General features: G+C 32.1%; 2 protein-coding genes across 2 annotated transcripts; both read right to left on the bottom strand.

The window, feature by feature from the left end:
- Positions 1-7,499: 7,499 nt before the first annotated feature.
- LOC130946666 (ATP synthase subunit O, mitochondrial) lies at positions 7,500-12,028 on the bottom strand. The gene is made up of 6 exons (XM_057875497.1): positions 11,776-12,028; positions 11,116-11,166; positions 10,561-10,804; positions 9,032-9,144; positions 8,448-8,534; positions 7,500-7,994 (listed from the first exon to the last, which is right to left on the bottom strand). The coding sequence occupies exons 1-6, from the start codon at positions 11,887-11,889 to the stop codon at positions 7,866-7,868; spliced, it is 738 nt and encodes a 245-aa protein (XP_057731480.1). The 5' UTR covers positions 11,890-12,028; the 3' UTR covers positions 7,500-7,865.
- Positions 12,029-19,631: 7,603 nt separating this feature from the next.
- LOC130944035 (uncharacterized) lies at positions 19,632-21,563 on the bottom strand. Its single transcript, XM_057872157.1, has 2 exons — positions 21,274-21,563; positions 19,632-20,533 (listed from the first exon to the last, which is right to left on the bottom strand). The coding sequence occupies exon 2, from the start codon at positions 20,524-20,526 to the stop codon at positions 19,867-19,869; it is 660 nt and encodes a 219-aa protein (XP_057728140.1). The 5' UTR covers positions 20,527-20,533; positions 21,274-21,563; the 3' UTR covers positions 19,632-19,866.
- Positions 21,564-26,008: the final 4,445 nt, after the last annotated feature.

The following is a 26,008-nucleotide window of genomic DNA, read 5'->3' as shown; positions in this document are numbered from 1 at the left end:
GTATTTATAGTAGAGTATATAACCACCTTTTTAGAGTAGTTCTACCTTTAATGGTGGATAACTATTCCTTTTTTCTAGAAAAGTTAGTGAGTTCTCTTTTCTAGATAAGTGGGAGATATCTTAGGAGTTAGTTACTTATTTGAATAAGTAGAGCTGAACTGCCGTCGTCGCGCCCGACCTCTATGAGGTCGGGTAGCTGTAGTAATTGCATTTCTTGAGTGGGCTTCTATTCATTTTGGGTTTGGTTATATTTTTTGGTCTAAGTATGAACAGTGCCCCTACTTGAGTCTGAGCTTTTTGAGGTCCGACTCGAGCATTTGTAGATTAGATTGGTCTTTAGCAGATTAAAACATCAGCTTGGGCGAACTATCTTTCTTGGGGCTAGGTCGGGCACTCGACGTGTTTTAAAATTCGAGACCTTACGTCTTTTCGTTACTCTTTTGTCCTTGGTGTCTTATAAATACCCAAACTTATTTTGTAGATGTAGTTTTGTTGATTTTTTTGTGGCTAACATGATCTGACTTTGATGTCGTGCAGAGAAGATGGCTCCCAAGTCAGATGCTATGAAAACTCTTCAAACTGCCAGAAAAAATGTTGTCGCTCGAAACATTTAGCTGAAAGAGGTCGGTGAATCTGGAGACCTCTCCTCTCCTTCTAAATCCGACCCAACTTTCCACCCAACTCCCTCTTCTAGCTCGGGGAAGAAAATAATTCCTTTTCCACTTTCTAATTCCGAGCCGAACCCTAAAAACCGTAAGACTACAAAATCAGTCCGGCATTTGTGAGCAAGGCTTTGATGCAATAGCTTGGTGAGAAAAACACATCCTTCTTAATACCTTTATTAGCACGAATGCTGTCTCTGTAAAAAGCTATCTTCAAGTGCTTGCTCGATGTGGAATTCGAATTGCCGGGGTGTGTGCAGCTTTGTTGAGGAATTAGAGAAGACTCTCCTTGACGCCACTCACCATATTTTGACTGATCTACAAACTGATGTGGCATCTTTAAGGGAATCAAAAAAGGGGTTAGTGGGCGAGAATGAGTCACTTATTTCCGACCTTGGCAAGGCTGGGGGGATGGTAAAACAATCTGAGGCCGCCTTAGCTATGGCGGAGGGCTTAAAAATAAAGGCTGAAGAGTGTTATATTAGGATCTTCGAAAAAAAAAACTTGATTTGGTAGACAAGGTTGTCCAGTCCAAGGAGATATATGCGGAGTTGAGGGGCTATAGCTGAAGGAATGGATGAGTTGGTAGAAAATTTGAAGGCCCAATTCCGAGTTATAGCTCCCGAGATGGACCTCTCCCTCATTAGCTCTGACAGTGCTATTGTGAATGGGAAGATAGTCCCTGCGCCTAAGGATGAGGAGGACACCCCTATGCCCGACCCGAAGACTCCTGAAGTCCGAGTTGAGGGAGCTCCTAGGGTAGAGGAGGAGCCTACTCCTTCTCAGCCAAAAAGTCTTCCGACCTCTTCCACGCAACCCAAAGATATGACTTCCAGTTAACACATCCCTCTTCCTTAGCTTTTTAATTTCTAAGTACTTGGTTGACTCGGCTTGTGGGTCTTTATGAACAATTTGGCTTTGTAATATTTGTAGTTTGGAACAATTTTTGTTTTATTTTACTGCTGAAAAAATCTTTCTCCACTACTTGAATATGTGGTGGATTTTGCATAAATGAATGTTTCTTCAGATATCTTTTATTAGTTGGTACAACTATTTCTTTATCTTTTCATGACTCAGTAAAATTTTTTTTGATAACTTTTTTATGCTGTTTTTGCCAAGTTGTGAAAGATGTCGGTTAAAAATAGGTTGGACGTTATTATGAACCTTTTGTTTATAAGGTGCACACTGTTTCCCTTAATTAGTTATGCTCCGACCTTTAGCATTCGATTTTAACAAGTTATTTTTGCATTTTGTTTTAGGTCCAACTCTTTAGGTTATAAGGAGGTTGGACCACGATCTGCTTACATAACTTTTTACACTAATTTGTACCTTGTCGCTTCATCTTGCCGACAATTTAGGTCGGGACAATGATTTTTGCGGTTTTTTAGCTTAAATTAGTGCGTTTGAATGGAAAACTTTATGAAAAAATGAACTATCATTAATAAGGAAAAATAGTTTACATAAGTTTTGTTGCTACTAAGAGTTCTCTTTTAACCCTTATCCCTCACTATGGTGCCTCGTTAAAAACCCCTTCAGGAAAATCCTTCTCGAAAAAAAATCATGAAGTCGGAAAAAAGAGTACACTAGGAAGCAAGGTGCGCTTTCTAACTGTAGTATCTTTTTAGGTTACATGCGTGCCATGACCTTGGGAGCTTATTTTCTCTTAAGTCGGATGATGACATGTCATCATAAGCGATTTTTAAAGTCTTTTTCTTATTTATTTTTTTATATTTTCAATTAAATTTCTTATGATTTTTAATAGAATTTAATAAATAATCAAATATTTGGAGTTGGGATAGTGTTTTTATGTTGTCATGAGTTTTGGGCTTAAAAAGCAGCAAGAATCAATACTTTTTCACAAAGAAAGCACAAAGAAAATAGAAACATGGACCAAAAAGCATAGCCTAAGGAACAAAAGCGTGCCCAAAGGGAAGGAAACTGGTGCCCAAAACACATACGCCCTGCGTACATATTCAATTATCCACTAGCCCTGATCTCTTTGCACTCCAGTGGTCATAACTTGAGTTACAGAGGTCCAAATGAGAGAGTTCTAGTTGAGTTAGAAAGCTAATGTTGAGAGCTTTAGAATGATATACATATATCTTTGAGACACGAAAAAAACAATGCCCCAAACAACTCAAAATGCAAGTCCGACGTATTCCAACTCTCGGGATGCAACAATTAAGGCCCAAGCTTAATTATCCACATCATCAAAAGCCACAATCACATTCAGAAGAGTTGAAGATCTAGAAGATTAGTTATTAATTCTCTCTAGAAGCATAAGAGATTTGGTTGTTAGGATTTGATTTGAATTATCGTTTTTATATTTGAATTAAAGTCAATAGCTTATCTTTCTCTCCGGAAGATAAATAGTTATCTTACCTCTCCTAAAGATAAGATTAGTTTACTTTTGAATTTGAATTCTAGAATTTAGGTTATAAATAAGTGAGAGTAGCTCACAAGAGAGGGAAATTGGGAGGAGGATCTTAGAATCCAAATCCAATTCTCCTCGGCATATTTTCATCTTATTTTTCTTTCACTTTTCATGGGTAACTAATTCTCTGTCAAAGGGTTAGGAGCTCTGTTTATATTTTCTATGGGTTATTAATCAATGTTTACTTTATTTTGAACTCTTGCATTGATCTATTTCATGATTAAGTTATTCGTTCTTCACTCGGATTAGTAAATCGAAAGATAAGCTAATCTCTTTTGAATTAATTTATCATAATTGGAAAATTTGATCTTTGAATTAAAGTTTGAAAACTCTTTCACATGAATTTTTTAATTCAACTAGGGACAGTGGTTCAATTAGTGTGCGACACATACATGATTTTCAATCACTCTAATTTTGAATAAGTGACATATAATTTGAATTAGAACAACTTTTGAAAATTGTGTTTTCTTTTTAAGATTTAACTGGATAAGACTAGCTTGAATACGTGACATAATTTGACATACGGACTACTTTTAAATCTTATTTGAATAAAAAATAAGTTTTTGTACTTAATCTCTTGATTGATTAAAGTGACGCCTAATTGATGCCTAAGAAACTAAGGAGCCAAGGAATTGGAATCAGTTACTAAAGGTTTTATCGTGAATGATCTTTGCAAACTTCAAGATAAATAAATAAGATTGGTTATCTTAAGAGCATAAAACATCTCCAAAGTCCTTGACTCTCATTATCATTGTCTTCCCTCAACATTCAAGACTCATTGTCCGTGGCATCATAGCATTCAATATTCAAGATTCTCAAGGCTCTCAGCAAGATACCCTCTTGCCCTCTCTAATCATCAATCATAATCAGGTTTTATTAATCTAATTAGGCTTAATTAGATATTTGGTTGTTCAATTCTTTAATCCTCGTGAAAACGATATTTACTCACTGTGGTATTACTTGTGCAATCCGGTGCACTTGCCAGTATTCATGAGCTTCGATTTTCGCTCATCATCGGACACTTTGTAGCAACCATTTTCTAAGACTTCAGTGATCCTGTAAGGTCCTTTTCAATTTGCAACGAACTTTTCTTTGGCCAATTTATGTGTTCCGATGTCATTTCATATTAATATGAGGTCGTTTGTGGCGAAGCTTCTTTTGATGACTTTCTTGTTGTACCTTAAGGCCAATCTTTGCTTCAAGGCTTCTTCCTTTATCTGAGCTTGTTCTGGGACTTCTAAAAAGAGGTCAAATTCTTTCTTTTGAGCTCAAATATTTCCTACATCATCATAGAATCTAACCTTTGGAGGGTTTTCATTAACTTCTATAGGTATCATGGCCTCTATGCTGAAGCAAGTCGGAAAGGAGATTTTCCCATTGTTGAGTGAAGGGTTGTATGATATGGCCATAAGACTTGAGAAAGTTTGTCTGTCCATGTTTCTTTTGCATCTTGCAGTCAGCGCTTTAACCCAGCCAACACGACTTTATTCGCAGCTTCTGCTTGTCCGTTAACTTGGGGTGTTCTACTGACGTGAACTGGTGCTTAATCTTAAGGCTTACCACCAAGCATCTGAAGACTGAGTCGGTGGACTAATTTCCATTATCCGTGGTGGAGTGTGGAACTCCAAATCGGGTGACAATGTTCTTGTAGACGAATTTTTAACTTCTTTAAACTGTGATGGTTGCCAAAGGTTCTGCCTCAATCCACTTAGTGAAATAATCAATACACACTATCAAGTACTTTACTGTCCGGGAGCCTATGAAAATGGCTTGAGTAGGTTTAAGCACCACTTTGCAAATGGCCAAGGCGAAGTGACGCTAATGAGCTCTTCTGGGGGTGCCATGTGAAAGTTAGCATATTTTGACAAGGCGGACATTTTTTAACGAAGTCGGCTGCCTCCCTTTGTAAGGTCTGCCAGAAGAAGCCAGCTCGGATCACTTTTTTATCCAGCGACCATGCTCCTAGGCATAGTTATTAGAATTGAACCGGTAATTGATCCGGTCATACGACGGTCGACGGGGTCACTGGTCACTGGTTCAACCGGTGAGTTACTGATTTACCCGGTTGACTCGGTCATAATTAAATAAAAATATAAAATTATAAAAATAAAATTAAAAATAAAAATTAAATGCATATTTTTAAAAATATATTAATAATAATCAAATATCAATTCTTAGATATAATTTATGGTGCAAAAAGAGATAATAAATTAGTCATTAGTACAAAATACTTTTCTCAATTTAAATGAACAAGTGAGAAAACAAAAGATAACACAATCAATATCAATATATCAATATATTTATATATCATGTGTTGTTATTTGTTTGGTATCCATATTAATCTATGCTTAAAAGGATACAAAAATAAAAATTTATTCATGGTTTATTATATATTTATTTTTTGTCACCTATATAATTAAGATACAAAGTAGGGTAGTGGCAAGGGAAGTGCATTGCATACACGCTGCCTTTCTCAGTGTCAATGTTTTTGGAATTGTAATGGATGGGAGCTCCTATGATGGTTCGGCAGCGGGAGGGTGTATCATGGATCCACGCCGGTCAACTGCAGTCTGAAGCCTGAACCGGCTGGTTTTGAACGAATTTGAACACCATTGACCAGTTCAATTGCAAGTCTTCAATTGACTAACCGAACCGATCAGACCATCAGTTCACTAATTTTTTAGGCGAAACCAGCCAGTCCGGTTTGGTTCTGATAACTATGCTCCTAGGTGATTTTCGCATATGCCATTGTGGTCTTTCTCCAGAACTTCGTTAGTCTTAGAGGTCGAAACACATTTTAATAGAGGTGTAGATATTCCTTTTCAATAGAAGACGTTGTGAACCAATGTGTAATTTTGTGCTTTCCTTATAAGCCTCCTTGTTTCTCTTTCTTCTTTAGGGATGATATCGAACTTGACATATTCAATGATGGAAATTATCCACCCTAAACTTAGAATGGATATGGCCATTATGCCCGACTTGTCAACTTCTTTGGTTACTGAGGGTGTGTGGAGAATTTCCTGGATCAAGTTTCTATTGTTGCTTCCTGGTTTGGTGTTGGCCAACTTGGAAAAGGCATCAGCTCGGATATATGTCGAATTTCTGCTTCATAAAATAAAGCTAATTGTTCTTGTATTTCTTTTAAGTACTTCTTCATGTTGGGATCTTTGTCCTGATAAATCCCATTAACTTAAGAGGTTATTACTTGAGAATCATTAAATACAATCAACTTTACTGCCCTGACTTCTTTGGCTAGTCTCAAGCCAGCAAGTAAGGCTTCGTATTCGGATTGATTGTTGGAGTAACTCCTACTTCGTATCCGAGTTCCCTCTTCATTCTCCAGAGTAACTCCTACTTCTAGCTTTGTTGGATGATCCGTCTACATATAAGTTCCAAGCTTCAAGGCTTCTTTTGGCTTCAGTGTATTCAACCACAAAGTTGGTTAAATACTAAGATTTGATTACTGTCTGGCTTTCATACCTTAAGTCGAAATCGGATAGCTCTATTGCCTATTGTAGCATCTGGTCTGCAATATTCGTCTTTTGTAAGATGTGCTTCATAGGTTGATTAGTGCGGCCCTTTATAGTATAAGCTTGAAAATAAGGTTGTAGCCTTCTAAAAGTGATAACAAGGGCATATGCAAACTTTTTCTATCTTTTGATAGTTTAGTTTTATTTCCCTGTAGAGCCTCACTAACAAAATAGATTGGTTGTTGTCCGTTCTCATCTTCCTGGACTGAAGCTGAGGCTATGACTCTGTTTGCAACTGCTAAGTACAACACGAGCTCTTTTCCTGAAATAGACCGGGTGAGGATTGATGGTTAACTTGGAAAATTTTTGAAGTCTTGAAATCCTTGTTCACGTTCCTGAGCCATTCAGGTCAGCTCCCTTTCTTAAGTATTGAGAATAGGGGTAAAGACTTCAGAGTAGAGACTTCAAAGTTGATCCTACTACCAGCCTTCTATTTAATTGTTGAACCTCTTTGAGACACGTCAAGCTTTTCATCTTCAGTATTGCCTTACATTTGTCTGGGTTGGCTTCAATGGATTTGGATCCTCTAAATTTTGAATTTTTACTTTAGAGGGTAAAGTGTAATCTTCTATCCTTGAATAGTTTCTCTCTCATATTTACTCTTGGCCCCACCTATAAAATAAATTGTGAGAGATCATACTTTACTCTCTAAAGTAAAATTCAAACTTTAGAAGATCCAAATCCGGCTTCAATATCCCTTTGGGTGAGCATAAATCCTAAGAACTTTTCAGCTTTTACTGCAAAAGTACATTTTGAAGAATTTAATCTCATCTCGTGTTTCCTGATTGTGTTAAATACTTCAGTTAAGTCGGATAGGAGGTTGACGTCTTCTTTGATCTTGACAAGCATATCATCTACATACACTTCCATTAATTTTTCAAGGTGAAGTGAGAATAACTTATTCATTAATCATTGATATGTGGCCAACGGCCACAGCTACATCTTTTATCTTGAGCCATGAAGATATATTCACCAGCATCAAAGTGAAGCAAATTAATACCAGTGAACTAATTAACACCTCAGAAGTCCAAATAAAATCAAATAGCATTCAAATTTCAAACACATTGAGATGACAATTAAGCATAACAGGAAGCTGGAAAAGAGGTAGCTCTTATTTGCAAAATGATGGCATTCCATCCCAAACAAATCCAGATCCACTCATTTTTTTTATACTAAACAAGAATTTGATACTTGATTAAATCATGCTGACACAGATTTTCAGAAGAAAATTGTTGTCTTCTATATGTCAGCAATACTGATGGGCTCTCGTAAAATCCTCTCCATCTGTTGCGCCCTAGTCTTAATAGACATGTCAAAGACCTTCTGACTAAACTCCAACACTAATCCACCAAGTATGCTTGGATCAATCTGGGAGAAAGAAGGGAACAAATAGAAAAATGATGAGCTGAATTAAGAAGGCAATACGGGGGTTTTTGTGCTACTTCTGCAAGTGCTTGAAAACTATAACTTCTAAATATTTTCAGATTGTATGGATAAGATTCTTAAAATAAAATCATTTTACTGCTTTTAGGAAAAGGGTAGGAATTTCATTTTAGGCACAATTTTTTAAAAAATAAATATCTTTCAAATACAAAATTGATTCTGATTATAAATAAAATATTTAAAAAAGAGAAATTCAATCACATACTGTGTTAAGATCTTATCTTCCCTAAAGTTTATTAGAAACATATATATAGTCTCAAAAGTACAAGGTACCAATTTCTCTGTGTGTCTTTTGCGGAAGAGGAAAATTTGAAAGGGAGAGGAAGGAGGGGGAGGGGGGGGGGGGGGGGTTTGGCAAGAAGGGGATCACGCTGATACCTTCTGCTCAAGATGAACCTTTGCCCCAGTGCCTAACATCTGCTGAAGGGTCTCCTTCAGTGCCTTCTCTTCCTCGGCAGGAAGAGGCTGGAACAAAAATATAGAAAATTAGAATTAGATATGCAACTACTATTCACAAAGTGGTTTTATGAGATAGCATTAGATCAATTCACAAACAAACTTTTCTCTGAATATATCCCAGTAACACCAAAATAACATGCGTAGAACATATATATAAAATCAATAAGACAATTATGGTAAAATATAATCAACGAATTAATTTCTGAGGAAGATACATAAATAGAGGTACAAATACACATGCAAAAAGACCATGAAACTACCTAGCAGAGGAAGATAGTAACAATGTTCTCAAAATATTATGCATATGGAATAAAGAACACATATTGACGACAGAAATTACATGAAAGTATCCATTTTATCCAATAAAGTTCATTCTATTAGAGAACACATAATCCAATCCTCCTGATGCGAATGGAAATGAATTCAGCATTGCAGAGTAAATATATGTAGTATGTTGCATTTCCTTTTAGCCAGAAACTAATCGTAAAAGAAGTACTACTTACAATCACTGTTGTCACAATGGCTTTCACTTCTCCCTTGTATGCCATTGCCAACTCCCTATACCTCTTTGCAATAGTTTCAATGTTTTTAAGCCTCCCATTCTCAGCGACAAGGACTTTAAAAAAAGATAAATTAATCAATAAACTTTAATGTCTGAAAAAATGGTATAGCATTTGCCAAAACTCAGATAAATGAAGTCTCAAAGTATTAAAAGAGACAGCCAAGAAACTGATGAAACTCCCAGGAAACAAGAAGCAAACATCAAAGTACCATGATGTGTATCACTTGATGACTAAGATAAAATTATTATTGCATAATCGTATCATACTCATATTTCATATGGGAAAATAAGTAAATCAAAAGTAAAACTTTTTATGATATCACCATATCTAAAAACTCTTATGTCCACCTTATACTAAGATAAATGAATTAATCTGAGAATTAAGACAGTCATAATGCAGCATAATTTGTGAAGCTCAATAACACACAAAGGTCAGTCTTAAGACCCAAATAAAAGGGTGCTCATAGAACATAATTCATATTTCCTAGCACTAGTATAAACTGATCCCTAATAATTCAAAGGCCAGATTTATTAATGCTATTGTGCTAGAATAAAAGCTTTAATTTCCGCAACCCAGGAAGAAGCAGTCTATTTCCAGCATTCAAAGGACAGCAAAGTTGGGGATATTTTGAGCAAGGAGTTCAATTAATCACTTATGAATGCAATAAATGAAGCTAGAGGCATAAAATCTAATAGAAGAATTGAATGACTGACACGAGGTACGTGGTCTAGTAACATGAGAATAATCTGAATGTAATAATGCCCGAGAAGAACTGGCTAAAAAAATTGATAATAAAATATGTACAAATTACAAACACAATTAAAATGAAACATTATTCAAGTAGGAAATTTAACAAGGATTAAAGGGAAGTGATAAACAAAATATGAATATGATAGGGGTGTTGGGTGACATTTTATTGAATAATTTGTTTGGTGTGTTAGTGTAATTGCTATAGAAAATATAGTTGAGGAGACTTATAATATTGTTAGCTGTTAACAAGTATAAGAGCCTGGAATACTTCCTAATTCATTACATTTTGCTTGCATGCCTGAGAGGCAACTACTCAGTTAAATTTGCTCTATAAACCCTTAGACAAAATTCCCTGAGGCAAAAAATTAAAAACAAAATGAATAGGAGAATCCTTCATAGTAGCAAAACAAAAAAGGGGAGAAAAGAGAATCAAAGAAGCTCAAAATGCAAAACAAGCATTCAATATGTTTATCCATAAAATGTATATTATCCCTCTCCCAGAATATATGTGAGTGGATGAGAACCCATAAAAGATGCACAGACATCAAAAACTAAAAACACAAGAGAATCACCAAAAGTCTGTATAGGAAAATCTGATGTACTAACTTCTCTGGTTCAATATATTTCAAACAATAAAATAAAAGTAATTCAGAATTTATAATTATGTATACGTAACAATTATGTTTGCCAAAATATACTACCATAGGAAGCAAACATACCAAGGAAGTTCTTTGTAACATCAGAAAACTTAGATTGACCAGCAATGTCTTCAATAACCTTTACTCTAATATCTTTCTTCACAGACAAGTCACTTATGAACTGGGAAACTTTAGTACTGTTCTTAACTGCCTCAACAAACTGAAGAATCTCGGACTCAACCTTTTCGACTGAATTAGCTTTCACTGCTGCAATATACAAAGCAGAGGCATAGTTTCCAGAGCCACCAAACATAGCCAGTGGCACCTATAGATGCAATCAAGAAATAATAAGACAAAATTCTGAACCCATCAATAACAAGCACGGTGGCTCAAGGATGAAACAAAATTTTTTGAACAATTCAATCTGACCCAAATGAAATATAAATCAACAATTCATTGAATTTAGATTATAAACATAACAATTAACTAAGTGAAAAGTCATTGAATTTAGATTCATATTCAATCAGTTATAAGTTCGTATTTTCTTCTTCTATCAATCACAGTCTAAGCACAATTTCTTCTACATCAGGCTGAAGTGTATTAAGGAATTATGACACAAACAATATGTCCAATTACCTTAACTTTATCTTCCTTTGCCCCTGGCACATTGGCATAACCTCTAGAGACCTGAAAGCATATCATGTAGGGGAACAAATTATTAAAAATAAAATAAACACTAAAATGCGGCCAATAAAAACCATTCCTGAAACATGAAATGGTGAAATGAACAAGTATGCAACAGTATAAAACCTCAGCACAAACAACACAGTACAAGTTATCAACAGGCACAAAAAGCAGGAGATTCTTTTACTTCAAAATCATGCCTCAACGCAACAAAATATAAAAACAGATTACAAAGAATTCATGGAAAATTAATCAGACTGTTATGAATCAAATCAAAAGCAACAGATAAAATATATATTAAAAAAATTCTTTTTTAAAAAATAAATAAATAAAAATCAGACGGTAAAGAAAAGTATGTTCATTATACATCTCAAACACATGCCTCAACGCAACAACTTAAAAAAACAGATTACTATAAAATCTTTTCGGAAAATGAGAAGTTATTCAGCGGAGGAAATGAAAACCTTCGACTTATTTTAGAGGAAAAAAATCTGAAAAAAAAAGGCAAATTCCAAATCGACAACAATCAACGGTGTTATCAAATGATCTGAAAATTGATTTGAGAGGTTCAAGTATTAAACAGATGAAAAGGATTTAGGTTGAATAACTCACCAGGGAATTGGAAGGGGCAATGAGAGATCGTTGGAGAGTGGATCTCTGGGAAGCGGCGAACGCTAATTTGTTGAAGACTGAAATCCCCGATCTGATTCGGCTGCACAGTGCCATCTCCGCAAATGCGAAACCCTAATTTGTTTTTTTCTTTCTCCAATATGTTGTGTGCTTTGAAGAATGCGGAAGCCAAGGAACTACTGTGCACTCTTCAAGGTAAAACTGAACCTTTCAGGTGTACGTGCCAGGCGTGTGAGGGTAGAGAGAGACCCGCTTCTCACTCTAAACTTACTTAAATATTCTCTCAATTTTTATACACAATTAAATCAGTTCTTCCATATTTAAAGTTAGGCACATTGATATGGCCAAAAAGTATTACAATCAATTTGATTATTGTTTCTGTTTGGTAATTAGAAAAAAAAGTTACTTATTCTTTAAAATTCAGCTTTTTTTTCAGATTTTTTAAAAATTTATTATTATTTAATTAATTTAAATACTCATTTTTACATATTAATTATTAAAAAATTAAAGAAATTATTTGTTTTTTATTTTTTTCTCTAAAAATTAAATAAAAGACAACATTTAAATAATATCTAATTATACTATTGATTTGAAAAAAAAATATTATATACATATTAAAAGAAGAAACCATATATATCCAAATCTAATAATTTATCCATATATTTTTTTCTTTTTTTTATTTTCTTTATTTTTTTTTATCCTTCTCTTTCTTGATCGTCATCATTGCCATCATCATCATCGATATCATGTTTTCTTATTTTTATTTATTTTCTTTGTTTATTTATTTGTGTATTTTTAAAAGTTTTATAAAAGAGAAGAATAAAGAAAAAAATAAAATATAAAAAAGATGATGATGATCATGAATGACATTAAAATTTTTTATATAAAACATAAATTTTATCATGATAAATAAAGAAATTGAATTACTCTCTACACTATATTAGAAGACAATTTGCTGTATAAGACTTAAGAATATACCATTTAACTTTAAAATAAATTTGTTTAAATAAAAACATAAGAACATATAGAGTAAATTTTATATCAATAATAAAACATAAAAAAGAAGAACATATTGGGACAAAGAAGATAAAATGTGAAAAAAAAATAGTAGAAGAAGAAGATACCTTAAGAAAAATTTTAATGTCATAGACAAATTTTGATACTAATTTTAAAAAGTTTTTAGTATTATTTTATTTCTTATAACTTTTAATTAGTTAAAAAATTTTCAATATCATTCTTGAAAAATTTTGGTTTTAAAATTCAAAAATTTTTTGGATTAAATTTAAAAAATTTTAATGTCATTTTTTAATAAATTCTGTATAATTTAAATTTTTTTATTATTGTTATCATCTTTTTTTTCTTTTTCGTCTGTCTTCTTTTTATTTCTTTTTTTGCATAATTCATAAGGTTAGTGTATGAATCATGGTAAAGCTTTTAGAAAACAGAAAATATTTATTACGTATTATTGTTACTACTAATTGTTAGTGATGTGTAGGGCAGAGCTTGGTTAAGACAAAGGGGGCATAGCTCCAAATTTTTGTTAAAAAAATTAGTAGCACTTTTTCAAAAAATAAAAAATAGTTCAGTTAGCTTAAATATTTTATTATGACTTAAAATATTAAAGTTTAATATTCATCTCTTATTTTTATTGCACAATAATTCTTAGTTTAAAACCTTTAAACTTTGTTGGATTTGGACTGAACTGAGTGTATTCGCATTTTGCAGTTCTCTATTCAATAAGCAACACTCCTTCTACCTTTGAGTTCAAATATAAAAATTAAGTATTTTTATTTATGTAATTTAATATTATTTTATATTTTACTATTTATTTAATTTAATTTTTTATATAATAAAAAATATTAGAATATTCAATAAGTATTAATATTATTGTATTTGCATAAATTGATAAAAAAATTCAATAAATATTATAAATTTTAATATTTATCCTTCTAATTTCTTTTTTACATATTTTACAGGGTATATATTCAAATTTTTATATAAAATAATCATGAAAAATAAAAAAATTGATGCATTTTTAAGAGAAAGGCTAATATTTAAGAAGGAGAATATATCATTTTTACAATATTAACACCTATAGATAGTTCTTCTACTTTAATAAATAACGAAAAAAAGTGAGATACAATTTTTAAAAGTTCAAAGTGTTGCATCTAATGAATTTGACCTTAATTCTTTAGAACGAGACCTTGGAAAACGGTTTTAAATTTGGCAATATCACTCAAATCAAAGAGATAAGGTTAGACGAGCTTATCTTAAATGGAATCTATATCAAAAGTATATTGACAATTATCTTCTATCTGACCTCCAAAATTTTATTTCAAGCTCCGCTATTGATAATGTGAAATTTATGTATAACTACTTATAAAATATATATATGTGCATATGTTGCGTATGAACCATTGCATGTTTTCAAGGCTAGAAGGAAAAGTCTGTTTATTCTTGTGTTTATGTTTGTGTTTGTGGTGCTTAAGTTTTTTTTCTCCGATTTCGCTATTCCTTATGGTTAATTGTATATGAATTATAGTTTATTATATAAACTACAATTATAGTGGAACAACTATGTTACAGTACCGCTACAAGTCCAATTCAACTAGTCGTCAGATTGGGACACCACCTCTGACTCAAGTTTAAACTATTTCTCAGAGGAAATCCAACGAATCGGCTCTCGAACATCCAACCCGGCCGACGTACAGCCGCACCACCAGCGCGCCCCAAACTTCACGCCTAGAGAGCCGGTCGGGTCGGATTTATCGGAGCAGGATCCGAATCCCCGACCCGACGTTTAGGACGACCAGCTCTTCCCCACGTGCGTGGGAACAGCTCAAGCATTCTGGCCAGTGGACCAGGTCACCTCTAAGCCTGCCCAGTACAATATATAAGGGGAGAGGTCAGCACTCCCTCCGAAATACACATCACCTTACCTAATTTGGCTACCAACTTATACGAACACTAACTTACTCGTCGGAGTGTCCTTGCAAGTGGTCACCCCCCCACGCTTCACACCACTCCTGGCGTCATCAGCGCGCATCTTTGCCGTCACTCCACGTCAGCTCAGGGTTTCACCCGTTCCCCCACTCATCACCACCCGACCCGTTGAGAATCCGAGATCATCAGGTAACGAACAAACTGCATAAGCAATTATAGCATCAGAATGAGGGATGAAGACAGCAATAAAAAAGACGAAAATGAGAAAAGTGTGTGATTTACGCATATCTTATGTAAGTAATTTTTATTGGATTTAGACCAACTTGATTGGACTTAATTGATAAAAATACTTGGAGTGAAGCGGAACTCAATAAATACATGAATTGTTTTAGATTTTTAATGTATATTTTGTATTTTAATATATATTTTATATGAGTAAAAAATTTTCTAACTATTTTTTTTATCAAATTTAATTTTGATACACACGGTTATACAGTCACATCTATTTTTTTAAATGATTATTCACGCTATCATTATAAAAAGTAATTATTTTTATTGATATAGCGTTGTGTAACGAGCAAAATTACTTTACATTAATAAACTAAACATCAAAATTAAATTCTTTTTAATATATACATAACATTATTGATTTTAAAAATATTTTGTACCGTTAAATTTTAATGTTATGTTAAAGTTACTCACAATTAAAAAATTAAATCTTATTAGATTAGGTCACATTCTTGGCTTTAATAGAAAAACTATTGAAAAAAGTACTACATTTTTATCGAAAAACGAAAAAAAAAATTAAACAGTCTTTCCATTTAACCTAAAGACTTGTCCATTTAAACGGTTATTTTTATAGATTAATCAACTTAGTCTATTTAATCCAAACTTTAAACAAATTTAATTTTAAAGGTAATTTTTTTTATTTAAATAAATAAATAAGTTGATACAACAAATTTAATGCATTTTGACCACCCTAGCAAAACTAATAACTATGTAGGGATGTTTGCGGTGCGATTTGGATCAGTTTTGAGTTAAAAAATTCATCCGATCTGAACACTATCTTTACTTGCAGTGCAGTTTGAATTAGATTTTTTTTTTTTAAATTCGATCCGATATGATCCAATTTTGAGCGGTTTGAATTGGATTAGTTTTGCGGTTTTGTAAATTAAAAAAATTAAATATATAAACTACAATTATAGTGGAACAACTATGTTACAGGACCGCTACAAGTCCAATTCAACTAGTCGTCAGATTGGGACACCACCTCTGACTCAAGTTCAAACTATTTCTCAGAGGAAATCCAACGAATCGGCTCTCGAACATCCAACCCGGCCGACGTACAGCCGCACCACCAGCGCGCCCCAAACTTCACGCCTAGCGAGCCAGTCGGGTCGGATTTATCGGAGCAGGATCCGAATCCCCGACCCGACGTTTAGGACAACCAGCTCTTTCCCACGTGTGTGGGAACAGCTCAAGCATTCTGGCCAGTGGACCAGGTCACCTCTAAGCCTGCCCAGCACAATATATGAGGGGAGAGGTCAGCACTCCCTCCGAAATACACATCACCTTACCTAATTTGGCTACCAACTTATACGAACACTAACTTACTCGTCGGAGTGTCTTTGCAAGTGGTCACCCCCCACGCTTCACACCACTCCTGGCGTCATCAGTGCGCATCTTTGCCGTCACTCCACGTCAGCTCAGGGTTTCACCCGTTCCCCCACTCATCACCACCCGACCTGTCGAGAATCCGAGATCATCAGGTAACGAACAAACTGCATAAGCAATTATAGCATCAGAATGAGGGACGAAGAGAGCAATAAAAAAGACGAAAATGAGAAAAGTGTGTGATTTACGCATATCTTATGTAAGTAATTTTTATTGGATTTAGACCAACTTGATTGGACTTAATTGATAAAAATACTTGGAGTGTAGCGGAACTCAATAAATACATGAATTGTTTTAGATTTTTAATGTATATTTTGTATTTTAATATATATTTTATATGAGTAAAAAATTTTCTAACTATTTTTTTATCAAATTTAATTTTGATACACACGGTTATACAGTCACATCTATTTTTTTAAATGATTATTCACGCTATCATTATAAAAAGTAATTATTTTTATTGATATAGCGTTGTGTAACGAGCAAAATTACTTTACATTAATAAACTAAACATCAAAATTAAATTCTTTTTAATATATACATAACATTATTGATTTTAAAAATATTTTGTACCGTTAAATTTTAATGTTATGTTAAAGTTACTCACAATTAAAAAATTAAATCTTATTAGATTAGGTCACATTCTTGGCTTTAATAGAAAAATTATTGAAAAAAGTACTACATTTTTATCGAAAAATGAAAAAAAAAATTAAACAGTCTTTCCATTTAACCTAAAGACTTGTCCATTTAAACGGTTATTTTTATAGATTAATCAACTTAGTCTATTTAATCCAAACTTTAAACAAATTTAATTTTAAAGGTAATTTTTTTTATTTAAATAAATAAATAAGTTGATACAACAAATTTAATGCATTTTGACCACCCTAGCAAAACTAATAACTATGTAGGAGTATTTGCGGTGCGATTTGGATCAGTTTTGAGTTAAAAAATTCATCCGATCTGAACACTATCTTTATTTGCGGTGCAGTTTGAATTGGATTTTTTTTTTAAAATTCGATCCGATATGATCCAATTTTGAGCGGTTTGAATTGGATTAGTTTTGCGGTTTTGTAAATTAAAAAAATTAAATATATATAATAAATCTCAACATTAAATTTCAAATAACCAATAATGACATAGCAAGTCTTAACAATATCTTAAAAAACTAACGATAAGATAACAATAGAAATAAAATTATAGGTTAGTTAGAATAAATAAATAAATCACATTTTGAACATAAAACATCTATTAAATAATAATACATAAAAAATATAAAAATGTATAACAAATTGAATATGTTATAAGTAAAATTATAAACATAATAATAAAATAATAATATTATAACACATTATGCAGTTTGGATTGGATTGGATCGGTTGTGAAAAATAGATCCGAAATCCGATCCAATCCAGCGATTTGTAAAAAATAAGATACAATCAAATCCAAATTAGTGCGATATTAATCGATTTTCAGTTTAGATTGAATTAGATGAGCAATTTAATTTGAATCGGTTTGAATTTGAACACCCCTGTAACTATGTGCTTCTCATTCAGTTATTGAAAATATGCATACAAAATAATTTCAAGTGTCTATCATTTAAAAAAATTGAAACACATTTAGGGTGCCTTTAGTTTGTCTATTTTCTGTTTTCAACTTTTCAGTCTCACTTAAATAAGAAAACAAGAGTGAAAACATATTTGATTTATTTTTTAAAAACAATTTTAGAATATGTTTTTTGAATAAGATGAAATTTCCTATAACGTTAAATTCATGTTTTCATTGCTTTTAGTAAAATTTGGAAACAATTCACTTAAAACAATGAAAACACGTTAACAGTTTTGTAATATTATATAGCATTTTTTTTTTCAGTTGCAGTTCCTTTCCATCTTCCTCTCCTCTCCCCTTTTTTCCTCCTCGTTGATTTATTTGGTATTTAATTCTTTCTGTTTTAACTACTATAATTAAGAGATTTTTTTCAGTTATGAATATTGTGAAAAATAACTCATAAACAAAATGAAAGATGAATTTTTTGCTAATTATCTTTTAATTATATTGAAAAGAAAATTGTTAAAAAAATTGACACAAATTCTATTATCAATGAATTTTATGATACGAAGAATCGACCACTTCATTAGTAAAAAATACACGTATTTTTTTACTTTAAAATATATTCTCTATCGGTATAGTTTTTGTAATTCATCTTACATTATATAAATTTTTGCATAATTTTTTAATATTATATATGTTATTGGCCACATGACAATATTCTCTCCCTTTCTTCGTTGCTTCCCGGCTTTATTCTCTCCCTTTCTTCGTTGCTTCCCGGCTTTCTCCGACGACTTCACCTCCATCATCTGCCGCCTCTCTTTCTCTTTTCTCTGTCGTCGTCGAATGCGTCTGTCTCTGCCTCCGCTGCCTCTTTGTACTCTTTTCATCGCCATTTTCCATTGAAGACCTGCTCCACCAACCAATTTCTACTTTGTCTCATTGTGGATGATTTGTCCCCTTTTTTTCCTTGACCTGCTCCATTGTTCATTGTCTTGAACCTCTTTGCCCATTTTTTCCCTAAAATTTCCGGAATTTCTGTGTTGATTTGTCTCCCTTTGCCCATTGTTTTAAAATTTCTTGATGTTTTGTTAATTGTTAGATTTTTTTGTGAAGTGTGCATTTTGTTATCAAATAACTATTATTGTTTGGGTTTTGTTAGGTATGAGTTAATAAGCAATTGATAGTTGATATTGAAGGCTGCTAAAGATGATGGTAGGGTTTATGCTAGAATTATGACCAGAAAGTAATACTTAAATGTCTTGATGAGGGACTGATACTTATTTTCTGGAAGTGATATGCTTGTTGGGATTCTAATGCAGTAATGCTTGAGAAAAAAATAGGGTGAAAGTTGCTATCAATGAGAAGTGAGATGAGGCCGATGAAATTTTTGTTTCAATTTTTTTATTTATTAAAAAATTAAAGAAAACCAAAAACGGTTTCAATATTTTCATTTTTTGAAAATAAAAAACAATGAATCAAAGCAAACATATTTTTGAAAATTTGAAAATAGAAACTATTTTCAGAAAAAAAAAATGAATAAAAATTTAAAATATTTTCTTGAACCAAACTCACCTAACTCTCTTCTACCAAGGCACACAAAAAATGTTTCAGGATAAAACCGTTTTACACGTACATCCAATCACATAACATCATATTAGTAAAAATAACTGCCTTTTACATTGACTGCATGAATAGTCATTCAAAACTCTTATAATAAATGTTCATAGAGCAAAAACTTTACAATTATTCCATTACATTGTTTATAATTCTGATTTGAACTTTGACAAATAGTTGAATTAACAAAAAGAATTGAAGAACTAACCACTTACACAATAACTCATCCTCATCACACTTCATCTCATAATCTATAGAATTAGAAAAAAAAAATCCAGATCATGATTAGGAAGATCAAAACCTTTCTGCCAGTCTAGCTGTAACTGCTCTTAGTTTCGAATATACCTTACCCGCGGGTGATCCCATGATAAGGCTACAAAGAGAATCTCTCGCAATTTTGATGTTGGCAAATGACCCCAAAATGTGTATTTTAGTGTCAGCAATCACAATCCTCGTCTTGGTTGCATTTTCGATTGCAAACTTAGTTTTACCGCCTTTACCAGATAATCTTCCAACAGCGCGAGACAAGTGATCACCTCGAAGTGTCTTAACATCCTTGATTTCGAAGGACTCAACATAGAGCTCATCCAGACGGAGTAGAGCAATGGCATCTACGACATCGAATCCCATCATGAAAGCATGGACAAAATCAGCACATTTTTGCAGGTTACTAATATCGGGTGTATCTGGCCTCGTCTTCAGTTCAACCTTCCGAGCCTTCAAATTCATGCGGATGTCGATTTTCATCTGCTCGTATATGGGAGTATAGATGTCCATCCATGCTTTCTTGAGAGGATTGTAGCGATGTTGTGGAACAGATACCTTCCGAAACTGAAACTGACCATCGGACATCTCATGAGGCTTCAAAGGCTCGAACTTAGGCTTTGGAGGCAATGGTTTTGCCTCAGGGGCAGCTTCAACTTCCATTGAAGACAACACCATGTTTGACTGCATTATGCAACTGTTCAAAGGACAAAGAAAAAGAAAGTTGATTCTAAAGATTCACAATTAACAAGACATAAATAAATCTACTCCAAGGCTTTCCACCCTAGGTGGCGGCAGTTCCTAATCATTTAAGGTATATTAAACAAATTTCTATCAGCATACTGAACTTTGCTATTACAAAATACACAAATTTGTACAAATATCAGTACAACCTTCTAAACTAAATCTGCTAACATGGTCAGCTAAAAACTATTAAAACCAGTCACAAGTATTTCATGTCATGAACAATTTAAATAAACAGAACAAGTCAACATATAGATGAATTACAAAAGAACAAGCATAAAGTGTCAAAACCAACTGCAGATACAAACAACTAAGTGTTCAAAAAGTTAAATTTTTAATTAATATACAAGTTTTTAACATCATGCAAATCTTCTCTCTATGATTCGTTGATTTGTGAAGATCAGAGATCGTGAACATGCAGCAGAAAACAATAATAATAAAACATTAGAAATTTCACATAATATAGAAAATCAAGTATCAACCTCATGCACTTGTGTTTAGTCAATTAGACTTTTAATATAATATATTCCTTTGTCTAATCCTAATCAGTTCTATTTAAACTAAATATAATGTGCAGGCGAAACTATATCTGTGTCTTCTCATCATTATAATTATATAATAATGTTCTCGCAAGCAAATTATTGAGCAAATTAATCCCTAATTTAAAAACCCTAATACATAAAATTTAATTACATGCAATGGAGGATGTGGAGGCGGCGGCAACGCTGTGGCAGGAGAGGAGCTGAGTAGCAGCGGTGAGAAGGAGCAGTCGGCGGCGACAACGAGCTCGGCGGCGTGAAGGAGCAGTTGGCAGAGCAGTGTAGCAGACCAGTGGCAACGAGGCTGTGGCGTTCTGGCAGAGACGAGGCTGCTGGAGGCGCGACGAGTGTAGAAGACCGACTGGAGGCGGCAACGATAGGGACACGGAGATGCGATCTCGCCTGTAAGAGTGTGTGACTGTGTGAGCGTGTTTTGACTTTTGAGAGATGTGAGGGAGCCACAGAATTTCTTATATCTACCTAATATATTAAAATCTATTCTATTATATAAAAATCGAATTTCTGCAATAAAGTTTACAGTGGCATGTCTCTAAAAGTGTTTCTTGATTTATTTCTTTTAACTTATTAAATACAAGTTATTACAATAAACTAACTATATCAACTAATTAATTTGATTAGATATTTAAATATCATATAATTTATTATAATTTATATCAATTTGATTTGGTAGTATTTTCTAATTTATTTATTTTAATATTCTGTTAGTATTTTTTAATTTATTTTTTTATGTGAACTAATTAATTAATTTGATTAATTTATTAGTCATTAAAATAATAAATCTATGAATAAAATAGGCAACAGAGATATTTTTAAATAATAATCAAATCAAATTTATATATTGAACTAAATTCAAATCATGTGAAATAAGGACTAAATTAAAATTAGATAATTTCTTACTTATTCAAGTTGAGTGCAATAAATACAAATTAATTTTGTTAGATAATCATAGTTGTCTGGTCTACTATATATAGATGGTCACACAAAATTATAAGAATCGTGATATCGCTCTTACTATTTCAACTCTTCTTTTTTTTTCTTTTTTTTTCTTTATGTATAATTTCTTTTATGTATAAATATACTCAAAATGAGAAAGTACAAGTGAGGGTTTTATTGATTGTTTGCTTGATGAATATATTTCAATTTAGGCATTCTACTACTGTAGATGGAAGTTGACCGATAATAATTTAAAGTGACCAATGTATTTTTTTTATAATATTAGATAGAAGAATATTTGTTAAAATGAATATACTCATTATAATGAATTTATTTTTTAAAGTGATAATAAATTATATTTTTTTCTAATGTTATTGCTTAAAAAAGAATAATAGTGCGAATCAACAATTGTATGAATATTGTTCGTAAAAATATTGGAAAATGTCATATATGCGTACATTTTTTAAAAATTTATTGTTCAATAAAACAAACAAATTTCATATGATTTAATTTATATGAATACCGAACTTTTTTTCTGATAAAAAACGCTACAAAAACTTTTCAATGTGCAAATAATAGGTTTTGCACAACCTTCTTGATGAGATGGATGATACTGGTCAAATTCTTAAATGTAAGAATAAAAGTAAACATGTATTAGTAGTTAAAGATTGGTGAAATTTTTCACCATTTGTTTTTTGGAAATCATTAAATTTTTATTGTCACAAAAAAAATATATATAAGGGAACATCCTATTGGACTCGGACTAATATATAAAGGGAGCAGGTAAAATCAAGTTCTTATATTTGGAAAATATGAGCTGTCTATAAAATCTGTTATCCTTTGTTAAAAATTTGCATGAATCCATTTAGTTTATATGAAAATATCATTCACAGAGGCATTTTAAGATAAATGAAAAGTTGTTCCAAAAAATGCATCATCCATGAAAAAGCATAGAAGCATCTTAGCGGCATCGGTGTGTTAATTTTTTGAAAGTATAAAATAATAAAATAGATTGACTTTAATATCATTAGAAGTTAAATTTAATAGTTTAAACAAGCACTATTAATTATATTAAAAAATAATTTTGTAATAATAATATAATTTATATATTAATTTTTTCGAATAAATTCATTTTAAAATGTAAAAATTAGACTCAATTACGCTAAAATTTTAAAGGTAATATAAAATTTGACAACAAAATTAACATTCATTAAGAAAAATAAATTTATTTATATCTATTTTCTAATTATAAATAATAACAAGACTTATGAAAAAATATTAATATCATCATTCTTATTAATTAAATCATAATATTAAGTAATTGATATTTTTATAGGCAGAAATAATAGAATAGATTATGTAAAAATTAGCAATGACATAATTCGATTTAGCATGGACCATATAAATCGAAATTTATAGATTCGATTTAGTAGGGGATGACATAATTCGAATTCTTTGAATTCAATTTACTTTCAAATTACAATGTCTAAGTAATTCGAATCCTATAGATTCGATTTACTACTTATTACCCTAATTCGAATTCATTAAATTCAATTTATATAGAAATGTAAATGGAGACAATTAGATAATATTTTTGGGTTTGGGAAATTTAGGTAATTTTGGGGCAACTTTGGTTTATCAATGTAAATTAACCTAATATGTGATATTAGTTATTGTTATATATATATGAAAAATATGACTTATTTATGCATTGTTTAGATTAGAAGAATTTGTAAGAAAATAAAATGCTGAAAAAGAAAATTGATGGAAAAATAAATTTTTCATTGTTTGGATTAACAAAGAAATTGAATGGAAAACATAAAAGTGTATTTAGAGTTCATGTAAATTTTTTCTCTTCAAAATTGTAAAGAAAACTGATGCAGAAGTACAGACATGGATAAAAATACAGAGTTAGTATTTGAATTATAATTTATATATAATATATAAAAACATTAATATATTTTTACTCTATTATAATTTTTTCTCTTCTCACTTTTCTTTCCATCCAAGTAAAAAAAAATATTTCCTCTATTTTCTTTTCATTCATTTTTTCTTCATCTAAACAACACACACAAAAATAGAACTGATTCTTTCCATTTTTTTTCCTCTCATTTTCTTTCTTTCCATTTTCTTTTCTCTTATTTTCCATCTTATATCCAAATAATAGCTTAATGTTTATCTATTTATCTTCTATTAATATTGTTATAACAAGGATACATGTGACTTTATAAAAATGATATAACCTAAACTTTGATTATCTGAGAATTAATTGAGTGGCTATAATAGCTCCACGTCACGAACCAATGAATCTAACAATAAGGATGATCACAAAAACAGCCAAAATTGGTATTTGCAAAGATTATTCGCGTTTTAATTTGGGGATAGATGGGAACTCGTGAAATCCTCACGACCTACCACGCGAAAATGGATGGGGACTAGGGATGGCAAACGGGCGAAACCCGTCGGGCTGGCTCACATAACCTGCCAAAAAAGACAGGTTGGGTTGAAAATTTGAGATCGCCAAACTTAAAAAGCCTATCTACCCCACACCGCTTAATTCATGGGTTTTGGCGGGACGGGGGCAGGGCTGGGCAGGCTTTCCTGCTGGGCCAAGCTTTTATTTTGTCAAAGCCATTTTTTTACAAATTTCTATGATGTTATTGATCTATAAGAGGATGAAGATGATAATTGAAGATGTTCTAAGTTATATTTTGGATTATGTTTTTATGTTTGATTGATTATAAATTTGAAGATGTTTAATTATATATTTTGGATAATATTTATTTTATTTTGGACAATGTTGATTTTATTATTTTGTTTCAAAAAGTTTAGTTTATAATTATGTTTATTACATATTTATAATTATAAAGACTTTAATGTGTGGGAATTTAAAAATTATAATTTTTTTATGTTTTTAGAAATTATAAATTTATTGAAATGGTTATGAAATTATATATTATTTAATATTTAATGGTTTATAAAAAAAAAAGAGTCCGCCAACCCGCCAGCCTATTATTAGGCGGAGCGGGGGAAAAATTCAGGATCGCCTTACTAGAAGGGGTGGGGTGGGCCAACTCACCAGATGGGGGGTTTTTTACGAGACAAGGCGGGCTTTTTCGTTTGCCTCCCCTAATGGGACACGGACATAAGTACCCGCCCCATGGAACCTATTAAATATACGCAAATATAAAATTATTAATTTATCCTAATTTATATATACATAAATCCATTTCTTGAATTTAGTAACTCTAATTTCTGCCTCCAATTCGAATTCTTTCTTTTTCTTCTAGACTCATTCTCAGCCTCGATCATCTCTCTCTAACTCACTTTCTCTACCTCCCAAGTCCGTCACTACGTCGCTCAGTATCATCCCAAAAATGTTATGTTATGTTATTATGTTGGAATATATTTTTATATTTTCTCCTTTTGAAATGTTATTTTTTATAACAAATATGTTATAAATTGTGTTGAATTATATTGAATCGATTATTTTATGATTATTATTATATTATGTCTTTTTGTGTTAATTTTTTTCAAAAATTTTTAAAGAATATTTGTAGATATTCGAGGAGATCTGCGTTCCCTAAGGGGTAATTAAATAGGAACTTCCAATGACAGAGAAGGATCGGGAGATTTTTTTTTTTAAATAGGAGTGAAGGATGGGAAGGGAGCTTCTCACGTTCCCCTGAGTACTCATTACCATATCTAACTAGCAAGGGAGATCCAATCTGAGCCGATTTAAGAGGGGACGCGTGGACTTTATCTACATTAGGCCTTTAAGGTAATGAACCTAAATCGGATTTGGAACCCTAACAATAGATTTTAGTTGATCTTACTTGCGTTGAAGTTTTACTAGGTCCAAATATATCTTGCATTAATATTTTGAGTCATTATTATAACAAATACTTTACTATTTAATATTATAACACTTAGTA

This window comes from Arachis stenosperma, chromosome 8, assembly GCF_014773155.1.
Source record: "Arachis stenosperma cultivar V10309 chromosome 8, arast.V10309.gnm1.PFL2, whole genome shotgun sequence".
Taxonomy (NCBI): Eukaryota; Viridiplantae; Streptophyta; class Magnoliopsida; order Fabales; family Fabaceae; genus Arachis; species Arachis stenosperma.
This window is presented reverse-complemented; position numbering and strand designations above follow the sequence as displayed.

What these genes read in the sequence shown, in the direction of transcription:
- LOC130946666 (XM_057875497.1), bottom strand. Translation starts at nt 11,889, where the DNA reads ATGGCACTGTGCAGCCGAATCAGATCGGGGATTTCAGTCTTCAACAAA. An exon ending in CAAAGGAAGATAAAGTTAAG is followed by an intron (nt 10,805 to 11,115) that starts GTAATTGGACAT and finishes TTGCATCTATAG; the next exon opens with GTGCCACTGGCTATGTTTGG. An exon ending in AGGTTCATCTTGAGCAGAAG is followed by an intron (nt 7,995 to 8,447) that starts GTATCAGCGTGA and finishes TCTTTCTCCCAG; the next exon opens with ATTGATCCAAGCATACTTGG.
- LOC130944035 (XM_057872157.1), bottom strand. Translation starts at nt 20,526, where the DNA reads ATGCAGTCAAACATGGTGTTGTCTTCAATGGAAGTTGAAGCTGCCCCT.